This window comes from Acomys russatus, chromosome 25, assembly GCF_903995435.1.
Source record: "Acomys russatus chromosome 25, mAcoRus1.1, whole genome shotgun sequence".
NCBI lineage: Eukaryota > Metazoa > Chordata > Mammalia > Rodentia > Muridae > Acomys > Acomys russatus.
Window position 1 is genome coordinate 35536494 of NC_067161.1, and position 23004 is coordinate 35559497.

At 37.7% G+C, this 23004-nt stretch overlaps 1 protein-coding gene across 10 annotated transcripts in view; it reads left to right on the plus strand.

Moving 5' to 3' along the window:
* Rapgef6 (Rap guanine nucleotide exchange factor 6) overlaps positions 1 to 23004 on the plus strand; it is a 179759-nt gene that overhangs the window by 79485 nt on the left and 77270 nt on the right. For all 10 annotated transcript variants that reach the window (XM_051168156.1, XM_051168154.1, XM_051168151.1 and 7 more), the window contains 3 exons: positions 7978 to 8109; positions 15300 to 15477; positions 17512 to 17648. In XM_051168156.1, the coding sequence (XP_051024113.1) occupies positions 7978 to 8109; positions 15300 to 15477; positions 17512 to 17648 (447 nt within the window). The remainder of the gene's footprint in view (positions 1 to 7977; positions 8110 to 15299; positions 15478 to 17511; positions 17649 to 23004) is intronic.

Below are 23004 nucleotides of genomic sequence, written 5' to 3' on the forward strand. Positions count from 1 at the left end.
TATTGTATATTTAATACTATTTTACTCTTTAGCGCACATCTCAGCCTGGCCTCAACACTGCACATGTGTGACTAGATTTACTATTTTGTATAGTACATTTCTAGGTCTTAGTTATTTGATATGTTTAGTCTTGATTTATTTCAGACATTACTCAAAGTTGTATTTTGTTATTCTAAATGTTTTAATAATTTCTTACTTTCCTATACACCAAAGATTAGAGTTTTGGGGTATGGCATTGATTGTACAGTAGAAATCCTTTATCTGCAAATAGATTAGACTGTAAGCTGTCCTAGCAATGTATTTGTGTGTATAATAATTAGCATTGAGCTCAAAATGCCTTCCTAAAAGCAGTGTGTGGGAGCATAACAACTTTCATACTTAAACAAGAGTGTTCTCTATTTACCCCCTTAGTCATTTTAAGTTTAACAAGCAGGTGGCTTCTGACAAACTGTTTCTGTGATCAAATAAGTAATTGATGTCTTGAAAAGGAATGCAGTTAGGATTTAAATTTTATTTTTGTGTCCTTTGGAAGGGTATGCAAATTTTAAACATTTTTTCAGTTAATATTGTTTCACACTTTGGCTCCTTTTCAATGTCTTTCTCAAATGAAAAAGTTCTTGGATGTAGGTTGTAAGGTACTAAATATTTCAGATAGCTCACTTTTTAGATATTCCACCTGTTAAAAATTCCTAATTGTGGCAGGTTATTCTTGAAGTAAGACTTAGAACTATCATGTAGTATTACTCTAGCTGTGCTGCCTATGTTTGCGCCAACTCAGATTGATGCCTGTCCCTGTCAGCTAAGCTGCAGGTGGTCTCCATGGCTGGGTCTTGATTAGCACTGATTGCCCTACAACACTATTTCAAACTAAGAATTGTTGACTCTGTGAGATTATTCCAAAGCAGCATTTCTTACACTGGTAAGATGTCAATAACATATTGGGGAAAATAAATTTGGAGAACAGTATATAAAAACAAATTTCTGTATTGAGGGACTTCTTATGCTATCAAGAGTTGAAGGACAAAAAGAATATAATTTTCCAGTTTGTTCAACCCATAGAACACTTTTATTTAATTTTAAATATTCATGAATTGTGTCTCTTAGAATAGTACGCAGCTTTGGAGAGTCTGTGCTGTGTGGAATACAGACTGCCTATGCTGAAGTTCCATTTGTTCAGAAATCCACAAAACCTGAGCAGCAGTGTCACATGTTGAGAAGCCAGATGCAGCCATTCATTTTTTCTACAGATATTTAACAAGCAGATATTGTATACAGGGTAGATATCACTACCCCAAGCTTTTGTTTGGTGGGGAAAGCAGGGAATATTGTAAAATACCAATAGCCAAAAGTTCTATAGTCTAAAGAATAAAGTAAAACTACAGAAATATTTTATTCCCTATAAGCTTCTTACATAAGCTTTAATTTAGGTATTTTGTTGTTATATTCTCTCAGCACTTTTAACACTTTTTGTAATTTTTTACAAAATTACAAAAAAATTAATATTTATTCACTGCACTATTACCAATATTATATATATTAGTTTTTATATTTCCATAAGGCATTATAATAAAAACCCATTTTGGAATCCACTAATCTTTTCATCATTGTAAAAAGCAGAATGTGGTTTAGGATTAGATAGCTCAGTCAGTGTGTTAGTCACTGTTCTATTGCTATGAAGAGACACCATGACTAAGGCAACTATTATAAAAGAGAACAATTAATTGGGACCTTGTTTAGAGTTTCAGAGGTTTGGCCCATTATCATGATGGCAGGGAGCTTAGCAGCAGGCAGGCAGGCAGGCAGGCACTGGGGCAGTAGCTGAGAGCTACATCCTGAACCATAGGCAGAGAGTGTCTCTTTCTTGGCCTAGACTCTTTTGAAACTTGAAAGTCCACCCCTAGTGATGCATGACCTCCAGCAAAATCACACCTCCTAATCCTTCTGATCTTTTCAAACAGTGTCACTTCCCTGGTGACATGGCAGTCAAGTATATGAGCCTGTGAGGGCCATTCTTACTCAATCAAATTACTAGTCAGTAAAGAGCTTGCCCTGCACGTTTGGTCCCACATAAATTCAAATTCATACCAGTAATTCTTATACTTTAAACATTTGTGGTACCTTTTATATTTATTCTGAAGCTTTATTTTTTTCACTTAACAAATTTGGGAGATATATTGAGGCTTAAATATACAAGTCTACCTCAGACCTTTAAATTCTGGATAATAAAGTTGGACCTTACCATATGTGAGTTTTGTATCCATGTATTCAACCAACCATATAGCAAAACTACATTAAACAAATGGCACTGAAAATGTATTAGTTCTTTTCCCCCAGTTAACAACTAAATCCTAAACAACTTTACATGCCATTAACAGCTTTTGCGTAGTATTTATGTTGTGTTAGGTCTTGTAAGTCATCTAAAGGTGACTTAAAGTACAGTACTAGAAAGAGGCTAGAAGAATCACTTAATGACTAGGTGAGCTTACTGCTCTTGGAGAGGACGCAAGTTCAGTTTCCAGCATCTACAGAGTGGCTAACTTCCATCCAACACTTTGTAATAACCTCTGTAGGTACTAAGCTTGCATATAGCACATATAACATACATGCAGCAGAAATGAAAAGCTCAGACACACACAAAAAACTTAAAAATACACAGGCACATGTGAGTGGGTTATACACAAATGCACCACTTCCCCCATCCCTATGCAGGGATCTAGAGTATTCGTGGATTTTACTGTTCCTGAGGTGGTCCAGGAATCAGCCCACCATGCATACGAAGAAGCAACTATTCCAGAATTGGCTGGTAATTGGTAATGATTACTCTCCTACTGGTTGTTTATTTTTCTCCACACAATGTCAGATACTGTTTGTAATGCATTCCTCTCTGTGTACCTCTGCTTGAGGTTAGATACTCCAAGAGCCATAAGGTAATGCATTTTAATTTGATTATATTTTAATTACTGTGTGTGTTGGGGGTGGCACACATGTAACATAGTGTATGAGTGGAAGTTAGAGAATGATTTGTATTATGTAGGTCCTGGAGATGGAATTCAGATGTGAGGCTTGGCAGCAGTTACCTTTACTTCCCGAGCTGTCTCAACATCCCCAGTTTATGTATTTTAAATGTTTTCTTATAGCTATCCCTAAGTTGTTCTCCAGAGTGGCTATACTAATTCATACTCTGAACAGCTTTTGAGTATAACATGTGTTGCTTTCTTCCTTGATCTTGCCTATTCTCAAGACATTGAAAGGAAGACTAAATAAAACTCAGTTTCTCCGATTATATACGCTCAACACAGATCACTTCTGACCAGGTGTCAGAAATAGGGTTTTTCCCACTGACAAAGGAAGTAGTCAAACAATACTGTGGACGATTTGGATGTCGACTAATTGACTTATTCACTGCAGATGGCGCCGATCCCAGGCTGCAGCTTCAGATTTAGAACTGTACCGTGCCTTGTAGACCCCAGATTATTTGACAATTTTCTCTGCCCAACCAGGTATAAATCATGGGTCTTACATCCCACTATCATGGTTTACTGACTTTGCCGGTGTAGCTTATAGAACTCAGAGAAACAGATTTATTACTTAGGTAAGGATATTACAAAAGCTACAGCTTAAGAGCTGCCTAGGCGAACATGGGTCTTCCATGACTTCCCCTGAGCATGCCTTCCTCCTGGATCTTCCATATGTTCACCTATAGGAAACTTTCTAAAACACAAGCCTTTGGGGTTGTTTTTGTGTTTTTTGTTTGTGTTTTTGTTTGGTTTTTTTTCTAGACAGCTTCTCTGCAAAGCCCTGGCAGTCTTGGAACCTCTGTAACCAAGCTGGCCTCAAACTCAGAATTCCACCTACCTCTGCCTCCCAAGTGCTGGGATTAAAGTCATGTACCAGCACAACTGGCACTGCTTTGGGGTTTTTTAAATGAAGACTTCATTTAATAGGTGTGATTAAAGTTGAGACAACCACATAGAAATAAGATTAGGCAGAAAATGTCAGTCTACTTCTCAGAGACTGGAAAGGGAGACCTATCAAGGTCTCCCAGATTCTCTTTTTATTTTTTTTAAGATTTATTCAGTTATTATGTAGACAGTACTCTGCCTGCATGTACACGTTCAGGCCAGAAGAAGGCATTAGATTGTAAGACTGACACCTTTAGAGTGATCTCTAGTCTATTCCCAGAGTCCCTATTGATAGACGGAGTCTGTTGTCAATGCAAATGCATAGGAATTTATTGAGCCGATGCGATGGGGTCTACCAACCTCTTTGGAGTTGTGGAGTTGGAGACCCTGAGAAGCAGAGGCATGGGGCTTTTTACAGGTTTTAGACAAAGAAATGAGTTTTACAGTATGTGATTGGTTGAAGCAGTCACAAGAGCATTAGGAACTTTTTTAGTTGGGAGGGGTAAGTACATTCTTGAGAACGTAGAAATTTTAAACACAAGCTGTAACACAAACTCGCTGTCCTTGGGTCAAGCTGGACTCTCAGCACAGGCAGGCTGTCCTTGGGACAAACTGGACTCTCTAAGCAGATAAGATTTACAGACTTTGGCCTTAATGGGGGTCCTTAAGGGAGGACTGGGTAGGCCAGCTTTTACATTCTCCCAGACTTTGGCCTTAATGGGGGTCCTTAAGGAGAAGGGCCTGGTTCCTTCAAGATCACATTATAGGTGGTTGTGAGCCACCATGTGGTTGCTGGGAATTGAACTCAGGACCTCTGGAAGAGCACTAAGTGCTCTTAACCTCTGAGCCATCTCTCCAGCCCAGTCTTCCCAATTCTTAAGGTCAGGGAAGATTAACTTCCATGGAGAAGAAAAAAGCCTGGTTTCTGTGAGCTGCCTCTGGGAGGGAGGAAGGAAACATGTGTAAAAGCAAAATGAGTATTTGTTAGAATATCACACAAATACACAACTTGTTTCTTAGACTTTTGTTTTCTTCCTGGCCTGGGAGAGGAAAACAAGTATTTGATTTTCTGATTGCTGATTAATAATCAGTTCTGCTTCTTCTGATGTCTTAACCTAAGTAACCCCATGTTTAGGTAGTTGGTAGAGCCAACCGACAAAGGAGTCGGTTTGAGCAGTTTCCCTCAAAAGGTTGTCTGTACCTGTGGAGACCTTAAGTCTTCAAAACTTAGCAACAGGCTTTATACTTCTGTGATGTTTGTATGCAAGGCATTCCCTTCCTGAATGTGGCTTTTATGGTAGTCTTTATAAACTCATGATCTTCAGCAAACCACGTAAGTCCAGAGATAGCACATACACAATGGAGTCTGACAGACAGGACATTCTGCAGACCTTACTAGGTAAGAAGGGTGAAGGGTAAATAATTTGAGTTTGCTGGTGAAAGGTCAGCTATTAAATTAGACTTGGCCGTGAAGAAAAAGAATAAAAGTTTTCCATTTTTATTCTTATAATGTAAACTTAAATTTCCAGCTTACTGTCACGAGACATCTACCTCATTTGGTTTCATGTTCAGATCAGGAGCTCTATGTGAAGGCATGTAGAATGCATGTGTTAGGGTTCACAGATGAGCCACCTAAAGACCATGCAAGTGTTAAGTACAGCCACCATCAAAACTCTTCTCTTCTTTTAAAGAGCTTCAGGAAATTCCGTGTAACGTCCTATCATTACCCCATCTGTCTTCATCTTTGTGACACCACCTGTGTTCCTAGCATAAAATACAAACAGACTGTGATGCTAGAATCAAGAAACTCAGAGTGTGGATCCCTGTTCTGCTGCTTGTTTGACTATGAGACTAAGCACACTAAATAGGAAGAATCATGATTACTGCTTTTCAGGGGCTGTCAGGGGCTAAGTACACTCAGTGCACTATAAGCATTACTACGCCCAGCCTGCAGCTTTCTTCTCCGGTTTTGATTGACTACATTACCATCATAGGTGACACCTCCTTGGTCTGTTTTCCTTTGTAGGAATCTTGTATGTGTGGTATGTAGTGTATGGGTCATGGGTACCTGTGCAAAGTACCAGTGTATTCCTCTGTTGCTCTCTGCCTTATTCTCTTAAGATGGGACCTCTCACTGAACCCTAGCTGGCTGTTTTTGGATAGGCTGACTTACTACCCAGTTAGCTCTTAGAATGTGCTTGTCTCGGCCTAACTGAATGCTAGGATGGTAGCTGTGCGCTACTGCACCAATCTAAAAATTACTTTAATCTCATCCTAATATGTAGCAGTTATTTGGTTTAGATATTTTTTGTTTCTAATATGATAGTATTGGTTTATGGATTGTGGACAGGTCGTTTTACAATTACTCAATATTTGATCTTTTCTCTTTTTGTTGTTTATTTCTGCCTTTATACATGATTACTGGATGTTCTCTGTATGATTTTAGTTAGGTTTTATTCAGCGTTGTCTTACTCTTACAAATATTTTATGTCTGCCTTAAAGAATGCATATTCTGTAGTTCTGAATTATGTTCTCTATCTTTACACACTGTAGGTAACATTTTTCACTATGTTCACATTTCTATGTTTTTGTTGTAGAGAGGGATATGTTAACCTTTCACAGCACGAGTGTGACTTCATCTTCCACTGTTGTTAGTTTCACCTTACATTTGTTTTAATTTTTTTTTTAATGGAAAAACAACTGTGTTTGTGATGATGTTTTAGTAAGTATACACTGTGAAATGATCAAATCAGGGCTAGCTAGCCTGCTCATCATATAAAATATTTTTCTTCAAGGTTAGAACATTTAAAATCTGTTCTTAGTTTTTGGATATCTATAATACATATTTTAAATGATCATTACATGTAGTGTGTAATCTGTGACTAAAATTTATTCATCTTGTCTAACTGAAACTTTGTATAGTTCCCCAATTCCCAGGCTCTAGTACCCACCATTTTATTCTTTGTTTCTGTGAGTTTTAACATTTTGGTTCCACATAGACGTTAGGTCATACATTAGTCCTTCAGTTTCCAGCTCATTTTTCTTTGCACATTTTGATTGTGTATGTTTTTTCTTTATATCAGTAATGTCATTTGTCCGAATTACTTAACCCACCAATGTAGTTCATGGTATAATTAGTCTGTGTAATTTCTGTAGTCTGTATTCTTAAGATAGTGGAACTCAAAGTCAGTCACTTTTCTCCCTTAAGTAGATGAAAGATACATTGTGTGCAACAAGGAAACTTACGTAAAATTTTAGGCTCACTTAATGTTTCTGAATAGCAAAGTGAAGAAAAATACGGAGGAGTAGTGAATGATCTTATGTCTTACTTAAAACATTAACTGCTTTGGAGCATTGTGAATAATTTCTTCTCTTATCTTCCATAACATTGCTTATGAGATACCTGTTTTATTTCATGGTATGAGATACACTGTACAGTCTGCATCCTTGATAAGAGTGGTCATATTAAAGGTCAAATGATAGAGTCATTTCCTTTTTATTTTTTAATTACATTTTATTTATTTGTGTGTACACTTGAACATTCTACGACAAACATTTCAAGATAAGAGGACAACTTGTGGAGATGGGTTCTCTCAACTCTGTGAGTCAGGGGACGTTTCAGGTTATCATGCTTGTAGATGACCACCTCGGCCCACTGAGCCATCTTGCCATGTCTGTTCTATTCTTCTTGTGTCTCTGCACTTAACAGAGACATCCATTAAATACTTTGATCACTAATAAATTTTTCAGGAGCCAACTACAGCATAATACAATGTTAAGAACAAAGGTTATAAGAATGTGTAAATCTTGTATACAGTCATTTTGTTAGCCCTAAGTCTTAATGCCTGCAGGTATTCTTCTATAATCTCAAACATTACTACTAATTCTATTCAGGCACACTACCAGTGTGTGTGTGTGTGTGCGTGTATGTGTGCACACCGCGTGCATGTGTCCGTGTGTTCTACTCGTGCCACTTAAAGCAGTTTATTTTAGCTTTTAAAATTACATTATGTCAAGAACTCTCTAATAGGTAAAGTTTGGCCTTCAGAATAACTCAAGTTCCTTTCTCCTTCAGCTTCCAGCTGATCTTACCAAGATGCACCTCACAGACAACCCTCATCCACAGGTGACTCATGTGTCTTCTAGTCAGTCTGGCTGTAGCATTGCCAGTGACTCTGGGAGCAGCAGTTTATCCGATATCTATCAGGTAATCCCTTAGGCTGGGTGCTGTGCATGTGGACCTTTTTATTCTGCAAAATAGTCTGCATATCTTCTAGATCATTGGTTCTCAACCTGTGAGTTAAAGATCAAACAACTCTTTAATGGGTGTTGCTTAAGACCATCAGAAAACACAAATGTTTACATTATGGTTCATAACAGTAGCAAAAGTACAGTTGCAAAGTATCAGCAAAATAATGTTGTGGTTGGGGTCACCACAACACGAGGAACTACATTAATGGGTCACAGTGTTAGGACAGATGAGAACCACTGCTCTAGATGATTATGTATCTTTTAATTCAGCTGTGAAAATTCAAGTGTAAGATTTTCTGCAAAGCACGCTTTATATACCATCTCATTAGTCAGCCTGATTAAAAAGGTAATCTGTCTTTTGAGAGGATTCAGTATAGTCCAACAGTATATGATTATGCTATTTTCTTTTATTTATTTATTTTTTTTTATCCAGTTGAATCCATGTGGTCTAGAGTGCTTGCCTTAGTTAAGGAAAAGGATTGTGGGGTTTTGTTTGTTTGTGTGAAACAGACTATTGCCCTGTAACCCATGCTGACCTGAATATTTCAATCAGCCTCCTGAGGATTGGGATTCCAGGCTTCATGCCTAGGTTTAAAGAAGGTTTTTGAAACAACAGCTTACACTTGTGAAAGGACTGGTTTTTACTACAATTAAAGACGTTATCTATAAATAAAAAATTTTGTGAAAAGTGGGTTGCTTCTGCCTTGTTAAACTTGTGTCCTGTGTAAACCTGAATGAAATAGAAAGTTAAATAGAGGGTGTACTTACAGACTTCTCCATTATTATCACTGAACAGGAACAATTCCAAACTAAGTGAGGTTTGGTTGGTTGGTTGGTTGGTTTGTTGTCTTAAATGATCCTTGTAAATAAAAAGAGGGTTCTGGAATGATTACAGACTGAGAGAATCTTTGAACATCCTATAGGTTAAATCTAAATTTGGCTTTGGGCCACTGCGGTTTATTAGGTCCTCCTGGTGGAGTGTGATGTTGTCTTTAGTGTAGGTTATCTAGGTCAGTTTCCTCGGTGTAGGACTTTATGGCCTGAAGCCCAGTGGTAGTAAAAACTGGAGATGTGGTGTTGATGGTTGGTTTAATCAAGAATTCAGGCCGGGCATGGTGTCGCACACCTTTAATTCCAGCACTCGGGAGGCAGGGACAGGGTTGAGTTCAAGGCCAGCTTGGTCTACAAAGCTGTGAGTCCAGAACAGCCAAGGCTAACAGAGAGACCTTGTCTTTAAAAACCAAGGAGAAAAAAAAAAAAAGAATTCAGATATACTTTGTGTTTCTGGGCTGGCTAATAGATATTTAATGTGAGCCACATAATTAATTTAAAATTTCCAGTAGTTACCTAAAAGATAATATAAAAGTAACTTTGGTGATATATTTTATTTAACATAGTATATCTAAATGTTATTTTGACATTTAAGTAATATTTTAATATTGTAAATGTGTTTTTTTGTTCTTTTTTTTCATACTTAGTTTAGATTTACAGCCCATCTCAGTTCTGACAGGTCCTATTTCAATGCCCCAAAAGCTGTGTGTGTGTGTGTACCATTATAGTCATTTTTTTCTGAAGGAAATAATTACATTGAGTTTCTACTGAGTTGCCCAGATTCAAGTATTTTAAGGAACGACTAGCCTCTGTCAGTGAAGGAGAATTTCTAGGCAGATGCAAAATTGAAAAAAAAAAAAGCTTGCAGTTTTAAAACTCTGTAGAGCTTTCTTGACAAAAAGATGCTATGACCATCTCTGACTTCCTGTCTGCTTTTTTTTTTTTTTTTTTTTAGTATTTATAACCAAAGAATTTATCCTTTCTATTCTGTAGAAATACTATAAATAATTTAACAAAGAAAATCAAAATAATACAGTAACTCTTAGCTCCTTAGTTGATTTCTTTAGTAATTGTTGGGGTTAGTACATTCTTTCTCTTGAAAGAAAGTACACTGTGGAAGAACTGTCAGTGCTGCTACATCTTACAGTCAGTCAGAGCTGTGCTTTTCTGCTTCTGTGTTGTTTGACTAAGGAAGACTAAGTCTAAAACAGTCTAATAAAGTATTGTCGCTATATGTTTCTCTCAGAACAATTAAGAATATATGCCTTGATAAGGGAGACAATAAGCAAAGATGTGGCATTGACAAGCTGTAGGCACCTAATTTCACTGTCGTATTCTATTTCTAAGGTAGATATGATTCTAAGATAGATAGATACCAAAGCCCTGAGTAGTAGCAGAACGAATGAAAGGATAGTGAAAATATTTTTATTCAAGTCATTGCTTTGCTGTGTACTGGAGGACAGGTTTTGTGCAACAGGTATCTCTCCAAAGATGCTGGAAGAGTGTCTGCGGTCCTGCACTGATGGTAACTTGTTCAGGTTATTACTGGGCAACTCGGTTAGTTGGAAGTCTATATTGCAGGGTGATGTTTCTCTCTGTGGTTACCTAGCTTGCATCTTTCATCATCAGTCACAGTCTACAATTTGTATTGCCTTTTAACTATTTTCTTTACAGTTTTGCAGAATATAGGTAGATGTCTTGCTGGTAAACCTGCGTGCTACAGAGTATTGAAGAACATACTTCATAATTTAGAAAATCAGACATTTTTATTATTCCTCAGTTACTAAATTTGGTATCATTCCATTGGTTCTACTTCCTATATCATTAATTATATATGCATATATTTGTGGTCATTAAGGCATTGTTTACACATAACAAAATTTTACCCTCTTTAATATGAGAAATTTGCATAGGGTCTGAAAGCATTTTGGGCTTGTTTGTATTCATCTCCTCTCCTGATCCCTATCCTTACCAAAAACCAGTCTGTGTTCTACTTTTACTATTTTGCATTTTCAGAATGATGTTAAATAGAGTCTTACAACTAGAAAGAGAGGAGGTGTGCATTGATATTTACAAATTGCCCAGTAAGGTAGCGGTAAGATAAGTTTTCATGAATTTAGAGCATTAACAAGAAAAAAGATATAGGTAGACAAAATAGTAACTCAAAAATATAAAGGAAAAAAATTGTGGTAGTACTAAACCCAAAATGCAGAAGTGTAAGAATCTTGTAAGAGTACAGTTAAGGTAGACATTCTCAGACCCTTACTTACAACTAAACTTTTAAGGCAGTTGGAGAAATAGAAACATTTTATCTTGACAGAAGAAGCAGGGGAAGGATATGTTTGCTCACAATTCCAGGTTTGCAGCCCATCATTGTGGGCACGTCAAGGCAGAAGTAACTTGAAGCAACTTGTTAAGTTTTATCTGTAGTCAAGAGCAACGAGCAATGAATTAACAGACACATGCTTGTGCTCAGCTCCCTTTCTCTACTCCTACACAGTCTACAATCCCCTGGTCAGGTTTTGTCACCTCAGCAGAGTGAAGACTCCTCCATGGACATTTCCACAGGCCAGCCTGATCTAGACCATCCCTCAGTGAAACTCCTTTCCCAGACAATTGCAGATTATGTCAAGTGGACAGTTAAAACACATCACATGTCATGAAACAAAGCAAAGCAGCCCAGCAAAGGTAAAAGCAGAAGGAGGGCCTTATATTTTATGCCTAAAATGGAAGAAACTTAAACAATAATTTTAAAATATGTAGGACATGATTAAAGAATATTCACTAAAAGATAAAAGAAACTACAACAGAATTGAAATAAAATGATAAAGTCGACCTCAAAAAAAAAAAAAATGTAAGACTTATGGACCTGCGATTTTAATAAGAAGCCGTGTATAGCATAAGAAATATTTATAAAAGAGTGTGTGTGTGTTTCTAAGAGAGCCTAGGGACTACAGCAAAGATAAGAAAGGTTAAATGTTAGTGCTGAGCCCAAGGCTACCATTAGAGGACTACTTGCTAAAGCAATGAGTATACCTTTTGTCAGACATGTATATTTTTGAAACAGCCAGAAACTGTAAAATTGTGTGATTGTAAGTATTTTAAATGTGAACATGTAGCATTTAGCTATACAAGCAAAGTCTTATGAAATGATGCAAGTATTTTTACTTTTGGAAAGTTGGAAGAGATTTTTAAAAATCTATGCTGGAACAGTGGTTATGATGAAAATTGTTTATGCATTTCCATGTAGTCAAAGCACTACCTTTGGAATTTTTAATTTTTATGGTTTAAAAATAAAAGCTCCTGGGCTCAAATAAGCTAAAGCATTTACCACAGTCTTAAAATGAAGATTGCAAGTAAAGTTCCAATGTGAATGTTTTAATCAGATTATCTTAAAATTTAGCTCAAATAATGTAGGTAGTAAGATGCTAGAATGTCCCTTAGAGTTTTTTTTTTGTTTTGGTTTTTTTTCCCTTCGACAAATGTTGAAGAGAATATGAAGTGATTCTTTCCAGATGGGTTTTCTGTCAACTTCGTCTTCTCTAACAGCTAGACACTTGTAAAGTATCCACTCTTGAACAAGACAATCTCTAATTTTTTTTAAAAATTGAGTTGCAGTTTGTTCTAAGCCACTTCAGTGCTGGGAACCAAAGTCAGGTCCTCTGGAAGAGCAGTACACACTCTTAACTGCAGTGCCATCTCTCTGAGCATTTGTATTTTTCCTAACTCACTCACAGGTAGCCCAAGGCACAGAGCCATCCCTGAATTTTCAACTCTAGTGTCCATCTTACCAGACTGCTGCTTCTTTCTTTCAGGCACTAGGTAAGACATAAACGTGGCTTGTAGCTAGAAGAAACAGAGGATCCACACAACCACAGCACAGCATGCTTTCTTACCAAGTCTCATCAGAGACTGAGTTGCTGTGAACTGTGGCCTGATTTCTCAAAGAGAAAGGCAGCTAGAGGATTTGTGATGTAACTGTAGACTGCTTGCCCAGTATGTATAAGGTCCTGGGGTTTAATCCTTAGTATTAAGAAAAATACAAATTAAAAAAAAAAATCTGTATTCTTATACTCACCCACCTACACATGCCATTTATTTTAAACTCCTACTTGAAACAAATTAAAAGAATGTGATGGCTTTTAAAAAGTCCTCTGTTAATGAAATTTCAGTGCCTCGCTCTCATCAGATTTTCTGTTTGCTACAAAGTCCAAGCCTTTCACTCTTCACTACCATCTGTCATCTGGTTCCTCCACTATATTCTAGAGTCAGCTTCATGACAGAATATAAGCTAGTCCCTCAGCATGATCACTTAGTTCTTTTTTTTTTTTTTTAAGATTTATTTATTTATTATGTATACACTGTTCTGCCTGCACACCAGAAGAGAACACCAGATCTCATTGTAGATGGCTGTCAGCCACCATGTGGTTGACTGGGAATTGAACTCAGGACCTCTGGGAGAGCAGACAGTGCTCTTAACCCCTGAGCCATCTCTCCAGCCTCTGCTTGCTTTTTCTTAGCTATGTTTTTTTCACTGTGTACTTTAATGGCACCTTGTAAGCTTGGTGTTTTGCATCATTAGAATAAATTTATGCACTTAGAAATAATCTAGAAAACTGGGCGCAATGGCACATGCCTGTGATCCCAGCACTCTAGGAGGCAGAGGCAGGCAGATCTCTGTGAGTTTGAGGACAGCTAAATGAAGGTGCTGACAAGTTTGTTATCCTGTGAAAGACCTCTTTCTGATCTGTAGATGGCACCCTCTAGCTATTTCTTCTTGTGGAGGAAAGGTTGATGATCTCCCTCTTGCCTCTTATTATTAGGGTACTACCCATTCATAAGGATTCTAATAACATTATGAGTTTTTGTCTGCCCAAAAGTCCCACATCCAGTGTGCATAGTTAGGGCTGCCCGTGCGTACACAGTTGTGAGAGGCCACCCCTCAGAAAAGTGGCTTTCCTTCCCCTTCTTAGAGCTCCTCAACTGTGAGTGGGGCCTCAGGAGCAACTCCCCACTTTGTGCTGGATTTTCTTTTCCTTTATATAGACGTACGTTTGTTTGTTTGTTTGTTTGTTTTCAAAGCAGGGTTTCTCTTATAGTCCTGGCTGTCCTGGGCTCACTTTGTAGACCAGGCTGACCTCAAACTCATAAAAATCTGCCTGCCTCTCCCTCCTGAGTGCTGGGATCAAAGACATGTGGTACCTAACGCCTATCTCCTGACATTTAATTTTGTTTTTAAATATTATTCTAAATAAGAATGTCATGTTATGCTGGCTATATTTACTGCTTTGATCTTGTCTAGGTCTTATGCAGGGAACCACAGTCACTATGAGTTCATGGGTGCAGCATGTTATGTGCAAAGAAAGTATTTCAGAGTACTTCTCCCCATCCTCAGGCTCTTACATCCTTGGGCCTCTTCTGTGATGCCCCTCAGTCTTTGTGCTCAGGGAAGGGGATGAGTATAGAGAATAAATGACTATGAAAGAGAACAGAAAGAATGTGAGATCTTAGATGAAGCTGTCACAACCTCCACTAGTACTCATCTTTGTGTGCTTATATTTATTATTATGGAATTCCTGTGCTCAGTTGTTTCTATAACTTAGTATTCATGATTTTTCATTTACAGTATGGATCAAGCATAATATTAAAAAAATATTACCTCATCAGTTTTTTATTTTTGAAAAGACATCTTCATTTTCTACAAATGGCAGTTTTTGAAACCTGCTAGTCCTAAGATTTCTAACATTGATAATTTTCCAAAGTTGTGGCTGTAAGGTTGATTTTAGAATTTACTTTGAATAATCTTTAGTCTTTGCAATGTTTTTAGACCCTATAATATATTAGAAAGTGGTGGTATTTCCTTGGTTTTCATGCTAAGCTGATGTTAGTCCTTAGTACTGTTGTGCTTTTTTCAAGCTACCGCTCTTAGCCTCATGATTGTCTGACTTTATATCTGTACGATGAAACAATTACATTTTTCACAGTCAGCCACATGAATTGTAGGTACTCACTGGTTCATCATTCTTGTACTTCCTGTTTTTGAAAGCTTTGTTTTAAGAAAAACAAGTGTTTATTGGAAAAGTAATTAATACTCAATATAGTTTGTGTCTTATACTTAACTGGTTCTGACTTACCATGTAGACAACACATAAGAAAGATAAACCTATCTTTTAGGTAAAGAGATCTTTTATACATAAGTATCTTTCCATTATTGTATTGCTCCTTATACTTGTCATTTAAGTCCATTTTGGTCTGTTTACAGTGTGCTGTATAATATTTTTTGATAGACTTGTTTGTTGACGTTTCTTTCTGTAGGCTACAGAGAGTGAAGTAGGAGATGTAGATTTAACCCGCCTTCCAGAAGGACCTGTTGATTCTGAGGATGAAGAAGAAGAGGAAGAAGAGATTGACCGAACAGATCCACTGCAGGGTCGAGATCTTGTTCGAGAGTGTCTTGAAAAGGAACCTGCAGACAAAACTGATGATGATGTTGGTAAGAAATATATGTGTTTGAGGCCAGCCAGGGCTCCACAGAAAAACTGTCTCAAGAAAACCAAAAAGAAAAAGAAAAGAAAGAAAAATGAAATAATTCTGTTTACATAAGCATTTTTAACCTTATATATCTGTTGTCACATAACTCCTTAAAACAGTATACATTTTTTAATTTCATAGTTTTTGTTAATTTGGAATTCAGGAGCAGTTTAGCTAGATGATTCTAGTTTAGAATCTTCAAGTGATAGTCAGAATGTACATGCAGGCTTCAGTTATCTAAGTCTTCACTGAGTGTGTGAAGATCTTATGTGAAGATCTTATGTCCAAGATGAGACTTCTGGCACAAGCCCTGAGTTCTGTGCCATGTAGCCTGCTTATGCATCCTACCAACATGGCAGTCGATCTCCTTTACCATGGGTAATCCAGTGGTGAGTAAGGTAGATAGATGTCCTAGTGTCTTTTATGACTATTATCACTATTATGACTGTCACCACCATTATATCGTACAAACCCTGAGACAGTATTTGTGAAAGACTATATCTGGACATTGGTATCAAGATGTCAGATCATTAAGAGCCATTGTCGAGACTTGCTGTGAAGGTTTATAAAATGAAAACATTGATTTCATGTTACTGTTTTTTCTCTTCTTGTTCATAGGACATTTAAAGCTTACTAGAGCAGTGCCTCGAGACTGTGAAGTAATTTTTAAATCAATTTCAAATATATTTGTGTTACCTTCATTTATGTGTGTTAAAACTATAACACCTTTTGCATATTCCTTAATACTTTTACAGAACTACTTAATATATTTTAATTGAAAAATTCAGTTTTAAGATGCCAATATGTCTTTAAGGGCCTAAATTTACATAGTGTCAATTACATATTGCTGTTGTTCAGTTAAGGTTTTTACCTTGGATTTTCTTTTTATTATCATATTGCTGTTCACATTAGAAGTCAATGCTAGTGAAAATTATTGCTTTGATCAGCAGTGGTCAATATATTGGAATATTCCCTGCCTTTATAAAGGTAGAGCATTGTTAAATGACCAATGCTGGACTCATGCTGTTAACATCTGCACAGACACTGTACCAGTTCATAAATTCCAATTACCTGTAAGTGGATAGCTTCTTTGTGTGTTGTCATTTCTATTGAAGCTTGTTTAACTTTTTGCAGAAATGTATGTTTCCCTTGTATTTATCTTTATTACTCAAATGATTTTTTTAACCATAAAATAGCCTCAGAAACCCATAAACATTTATTAAAATGTTAATTAGTTGATTTAACAAATCTTGGTCACTATAGTTATTATATATATATGGTATATAGACATATATAGCTATAGTTTACTTTAGTTATCCTTAGTTTCTAACATTTACCAGTAGAATTAAGAAAAAGAACTAGTCTAAAAATAATAGACAAAGGGGTTTTTTGCAAGTCTATTAAATCAAGAGCTGTACTAAACTGCACCACTAATCAAGGAGCATCTCCGGCTAGGGTTCATTTTAACCTTTGTGGATTCCTGGTTCTCTTGGGTGTTTTGAATGATATCTTTCAATATGCCTGTGTTCATATGTGAGGGTAAATATACATACAGAGTATAAAGGTGTATGTGCACACATATAACCTACTAAAAACTGGGTTAATTAAGCATTATTTTATACGATGGCTATTTTGCTAGCATGTATGTCTGTGCATCATGTATGTGCAGTGCCTTGGAAGCCAGAAGGGGGTGTCAGATCCTCCAGAATTGGAGTTACAGACAATTGTGAGCCACTATGTGGGGGTTCTAGGAATCAAACACAGGTTCCCTGGAAATGCAGCCAGTGATCCTAACCACTGAACCATCTCTTTCAGCCCATGTTTGGTTTGGTTGTTTTGTTTTGTGTATATGAACAGTTGTGATATATCTTGATTTTCTTATTTTAGCAGCATAAGTTCCTAAGGTAATTAACAAATAGAATATTGAATTATATAATCTATTGTATGTTAAAGTCATATCTTTGATCTTTATACTAGAATTTTTGTTTTCTTACAGAACAGTTACTTGAGTTCATGCACCAGCTACCAGCCTTTGCGAACATGACCATGTCTGTACGGAGAGAGCTCTGCTCCGTCATGATTTTTGAAGTAGTGGAACAGGCTGGGGCTGTCATTCTTGAAGATGGACAAGAGGTAGGTCAGCAAAATTAAGTTAATTTCTGTAAGCTTGTATAAGTCAAGCTTTTGAGTTTAAGATATTTTGAGTGAATACTGCGTCAGAGTAATTAATTTTTGAAGAGATAAGGGTTCGTTTTGTTTTTTGTTTGTTTGTTTGTTTTTTGTAATTATTTTGCTTTGCCTTTTTTTTAAATTGTGGGTTTCCTAGCAATGGACTTCATGGAAAATAGGTATGCAATCAATAATTGGATCATATTTTAATATTAAATTAATAAAACTCTCTAAAGAGTTCTTCATTGTTGTCAATTTTTTATATATGTTGTTTTGTTGTTGTTGAAAATGTTGGTTCAATTTGAAAGAGCAATTCTCAACTTTATAAGGAAAAATAAAAGACCCAGGATAGCTAAAACAGTTCTACACAATAAAAGAACTTTAGAGGTATCACCATCCCTGATTTCATGCTGTACTACAGAGCAATATTAATAAAAAGCACATGGTATTGGCATAAAAACAGACAAGTTGATCAATGGAATCGAATTGAAGACCCAGATATAAATCTACACACCTATGGGGACCTGATTCTTCACAAAGAAGCCAGAGCCATACGTTCAACAAACGGTGCTGGTCTAACTGGATGTCTGCATGCAGATGAATGCAAATCGATCCATATTTATTACCCTGCACAAAACTCAAGTCCAAGTGGACCAAAGACCTCAACATAAAACCAGAGACACTAAATCTGTTAGAAGGGAAAGTAGGTGAAAGCCTTGAACTCATTGGCATAGGAGACAATTTCCTGAACAGAACACCAACAGCTCAGGCACTAAGATCAACAATTAATAAATGGGACCTCATGAAACTGAAAATCTTTTGTAAGGCAAAGGACACCATCAATAGGACAAAATGGTAGTGTACCAAATGGGAAAAAATCTTCAACTCTACATCCAACAGAAGGCTAATATGCAAAATATATAAAGAACTCAAGAAACTAAACACCAACACACCAAATAACCCAGTTAAAAATAGTACAGAGATAATCAGCGAATTCTCAACAGAGAAAACTATAATGGCTTAGAAGCACTTAAAGAAATGTTAACATCCTTAGTCATCAGGGAAATGTAATCAAAATGACTCTGAGATACCATCTTACATCTGTCAAAGTGGCTAAGATCAAAAACTCAAGTGACAGCACATGCTGGTGAGGATGTGGAGAAAGGAGAACACGCCTTCATTGCTGATGAGTGTGCAAACTTGTACAACCACTTTGGAAATCAGTCTGGTACTTTCTCAGAAAATTGGGAATAGTTCTATCTCAAGACCCAGCTATACTACTCCTGGGCATATACCCAAAAGATATTCCACCATACCACAAGGACACTTGCTCAGCTATGTTCATAGCAGCTTTATTCATAATATCCAAAAACTGGAAACAACCCAGAATTGCCTCAACTGAAGAATGGATAGAGAAAATGTAGTACATTTACACAATGGACTACTACTCAGCTATTAGAAACAAGGAAATCATGTAATTTGTAAGCAAATGGATGCAACTAGAAAATATTATGAGTGAGGTACCCTGGACCCAGAAAGACACACATGGTATGTACTCACTTATAAGTGGGTAGTAACCATATAATACAGGATAACCATGCTACAATCCACAGACCCGAAGAAACTAAGAAGCAAGGAGGATGCTTGAATTCCACTCAGAAGGGGAAATAGAATGGGTGTCAAAAGTGAATGAAGAAAGAGAATTGAGTGGGAGAGGGAGTAGGGAAGGTAACAAGGGTGGGGATCAGCTGTGGGGAGAGCAGGGGTGGGAAGTGAGAGGGCTGGGAGAGAGAAGGACAACCTAGGTGGGAGGACATCTCTGAGACACGCTGGAGACCTGCAGCAGAGTAGGCTCCCAGGAGGATATGGGGGTGATTCTAGCTGAGACTCCTAGCTGAAGGGGACCTTGAGACTGAAGGGGGCCACCTCATAGCGAGGCAGGACTACCAGTTGAGGGAGGGGTACACAAACCCACCCTCAAAACCTTTGACCCAAAATTTGCCCACAGGGATGAAGATGGAGCAGACAATGAGAATGGCCAACCAGTGACTGGCCCAACTTGAGACCCACCCTATATGAGAGAGCCAACCCCTGACACTATTAATGATGCTCTGCTATGCTTGCAGTCAGGAGCCTAGCATGACTGTCCTCTGAGAGGCTCCATCACCCAGCAATGGATCAAAACAGATGTTGAGACCCACAGCCAAACATTAGTCAGAGCTCAGGGAATCTTGGGGGAAAGGATAGGAGTGCCCAGAGGGGACAAGAACTCCACAAGAAGACCAATAGAGTCAACCAACCAGGACCCATAGGGGCTTACAGAGACTGAAGCACCAACCAAAGAATATGCAAGGACCTGACCTAGGCCCTAACATAGGCAGCTTGGTCTTCATGTGGGTCCTCTAGCAAGTGGAGCAGGTGCCATATCTGACATGGACTCTGTTGTCTGCTTTTGGATCACTTTCCACTAGCTGGGCTGCCTTGTCTGGCCCAGTGGAAGTGGATGTGCTTAGTCCTGTTGTGACTTGATGTGTTGGGGTTGGTCTGTAAAGGGGGTGGGGGCACTTTCTTTTTGCAAGAGGGAGAAGAAGATGGGAGGGTGGGGCCAAGAGGAAAGGAGGGAGGGTCCTGTGGTCAGGATCAATAAATGAATAAATTTAATAAAATTTTTAAAGGAAAAAGAAAATGTTGGTCAAGATTCAATCCCTTGTTCATCGTCTCTGAATTGAAATGAGGAGAGGCAGTGTATTGGTACTGATACCCGCTTCCTATTAGATTTGACAAGGCTGTAGTGTGGTGGTCCTCACGCTTCCTAATAATGCGACCCTTTAATATATACAGTTCCCCATGTTGTCATGACTCCCCCAACCGTAAGGTTGCTACCTCATAACAGTAATTTTGCTACTGTTTTGAACTGTAATGTAAAATATCTGTGTTTGCCGATGGTCTTAGGTAACCAAAGGGATCACAACCCACAGGCTGAGAACCACTACTGTAGTGGGACTGGAAAACACACTGTAAGATTGATGCTGAAAAGTAAATTACAACAATACGGTTGTTTACTACTAGTAAATTGTTTTAACATTTCTGAAAACTCATTTAGAAATCCTGGTGTTCACAGTCTCTAACCTGTTCTACTTTCTGGTGTCTCTTTTTAGAACATAATTTTAAAAACTAAAGTTACATCAAAAGATGCTCATTATATATTTGTAACACATGAACTGAGTATGCCAAACTGTGGGTTAAAAACAACCAATAGCTAACCAAATAAATACATAACCATGGGATAAACGATTAGAGTATTCTTAGTCATTCTTTGTAGTGCTGGGTATCAAACCTAGCATACCGGACAGGTGATGTCCCGCTGAGCTGTGTGCTCCACACCTTCACATTCTTTTTAAATTGTTTTTTATTCATTTGTTTTGTTCTTAAAGACAAGATAGGCACAGTTAGTGAAGTGTTGCCACCAAGTGTGAGGACCCGAGTTCAGTTCCCAGAAGCTACAACAAAAGCTAAATGTGATGCTATGCACCTGTAAATCTCACGCTGAGGAGATGGAGACCTGAAGATCCCTGGGGCTTATTGGCCACCCAGCCCAGCCTGCTTGGGAAGCCATAGGCCAAAGAGACCCTTTCTAAAAGAATTAGGTAGATAATATCTGCAGAAAAATAGCCGAGGTTATCCTCTGGCAGCATATATGTGTACCTGCACCCATACATACACAAGCAAAAATAAACCTCAGGTTAGGTTGACCTCTGATCTCCACATGCACACATATGTCTACTACATGTTCAAACACACAAACACTCAAAAGCAGGATAATCTAAATATATTCAACAGTTTAAAGTTGTGTGTGTGCAAACAACAAGTAAAAGCTGTTTAGACAGCAGGACGCTACGCGGCTTTTCTTTCTCACAAGTGTTTATGTTCTTCAATTAGTAAAAATGTATTGTCTGCTTGGGCAAGATGCACGCCTTTAATCCCAGGACAAGGAAGCAGGCAGATAGATTAATTAGTATGTGTTGGAAGCCAGTTTAGTCTACATAGCAAGTTCCAGGATAGCCATGACTGCGTAGAGATGTTTCAAACAAGCAAACAAAAATGTGTTGTCCGTCAGCTTCCCATAGGTACTTCTGAAGACATAGGAATATGGTGGTTGGGAAAAGACACGGTCCATTATCAATAGTTTATATAATCTATAAATCCTACTGTGAGTGTTTTTGTACTTCAGTAACCAAAAAAAAAAAAAAACTTTTTTTTTAAATTTAATTTTATTTTGTGTGCATTAGTGTGAAGGTGTCAGATCCTTTGGAACTGGAGTTAACAGACAGTTGTAAGATGCCGTGTGGGTGCTGGGAATTGAACCCCGGTCCTTTGGAAGAGCAGACAGTGCTCTTAACTACGGAGCCATCTCTCCATCCCCCAAAAAAATACTTTCAAAAAATGTCATCTTGTAACCTAGTTGCCACTCAGATTGCATCGAAATTGTTGAATGTTGAAGCTGATGCAGAGAGATTGCTAAAGAGTACGTGTTCTTTGACTGATATACAGCAGACCCATAAAGTGCAACTCTGAGCTTGAGAGATGGCTCAGATGTTTGAGAGTACTTGTTGCTCTCACAGAAGACTCAGGTTCAGTCTCTATCTCTTACATAACCTCAGTTCCAGGGGGCCCAACAGTCATGCAAATGGTGCTCATACATCCATACAGGCAGAACATTCATACACATAAACTATAATAAGAGAGAAAGAGAGAGTGGGAAAGGAGAGAGAGAGAGAGAGAGGGAGAGAGAGAGAGAGAGAGAGAGAGAGAGAGAGAGTGTGTGTGTGTGTGTGTGTGTGTCATTTCCCAGCAATATGGTTCCATGGGTAAAGTGTACTTGCCACCAAGCCTAACCTGTCTTCCATCCCTGGTGCCCACATGGTAGGAGAGAACCAATTCCCACTATTTGTCCTCTAGCCTCCACACAAACATTGTGGTACATATATGTGAGCACATGTGTACACACACACACACACACACACCAAAATAAATTAAAATATAATAAAAATGTATCTCCTTCATGTTAATGATTTAATATAAATCAAATTTTTAATATTAGCACAAATTCATAATATTTTGTTTGATGTGCCTTAAAATTCAGGCTTTTGCTATTTTTTTATCATTAGAATGATTGTATGTTGAGCACTGTTTTAAGCATTTGATCTTTATTAAATTGACCATCTACTTCAGGAGTTCTATATTACCTTTTTTTTTTTTTTTTAACAGCTATTAAACTAAGGCCTGGGAACATTATATAACTTAATGAAAGCCACTGTGC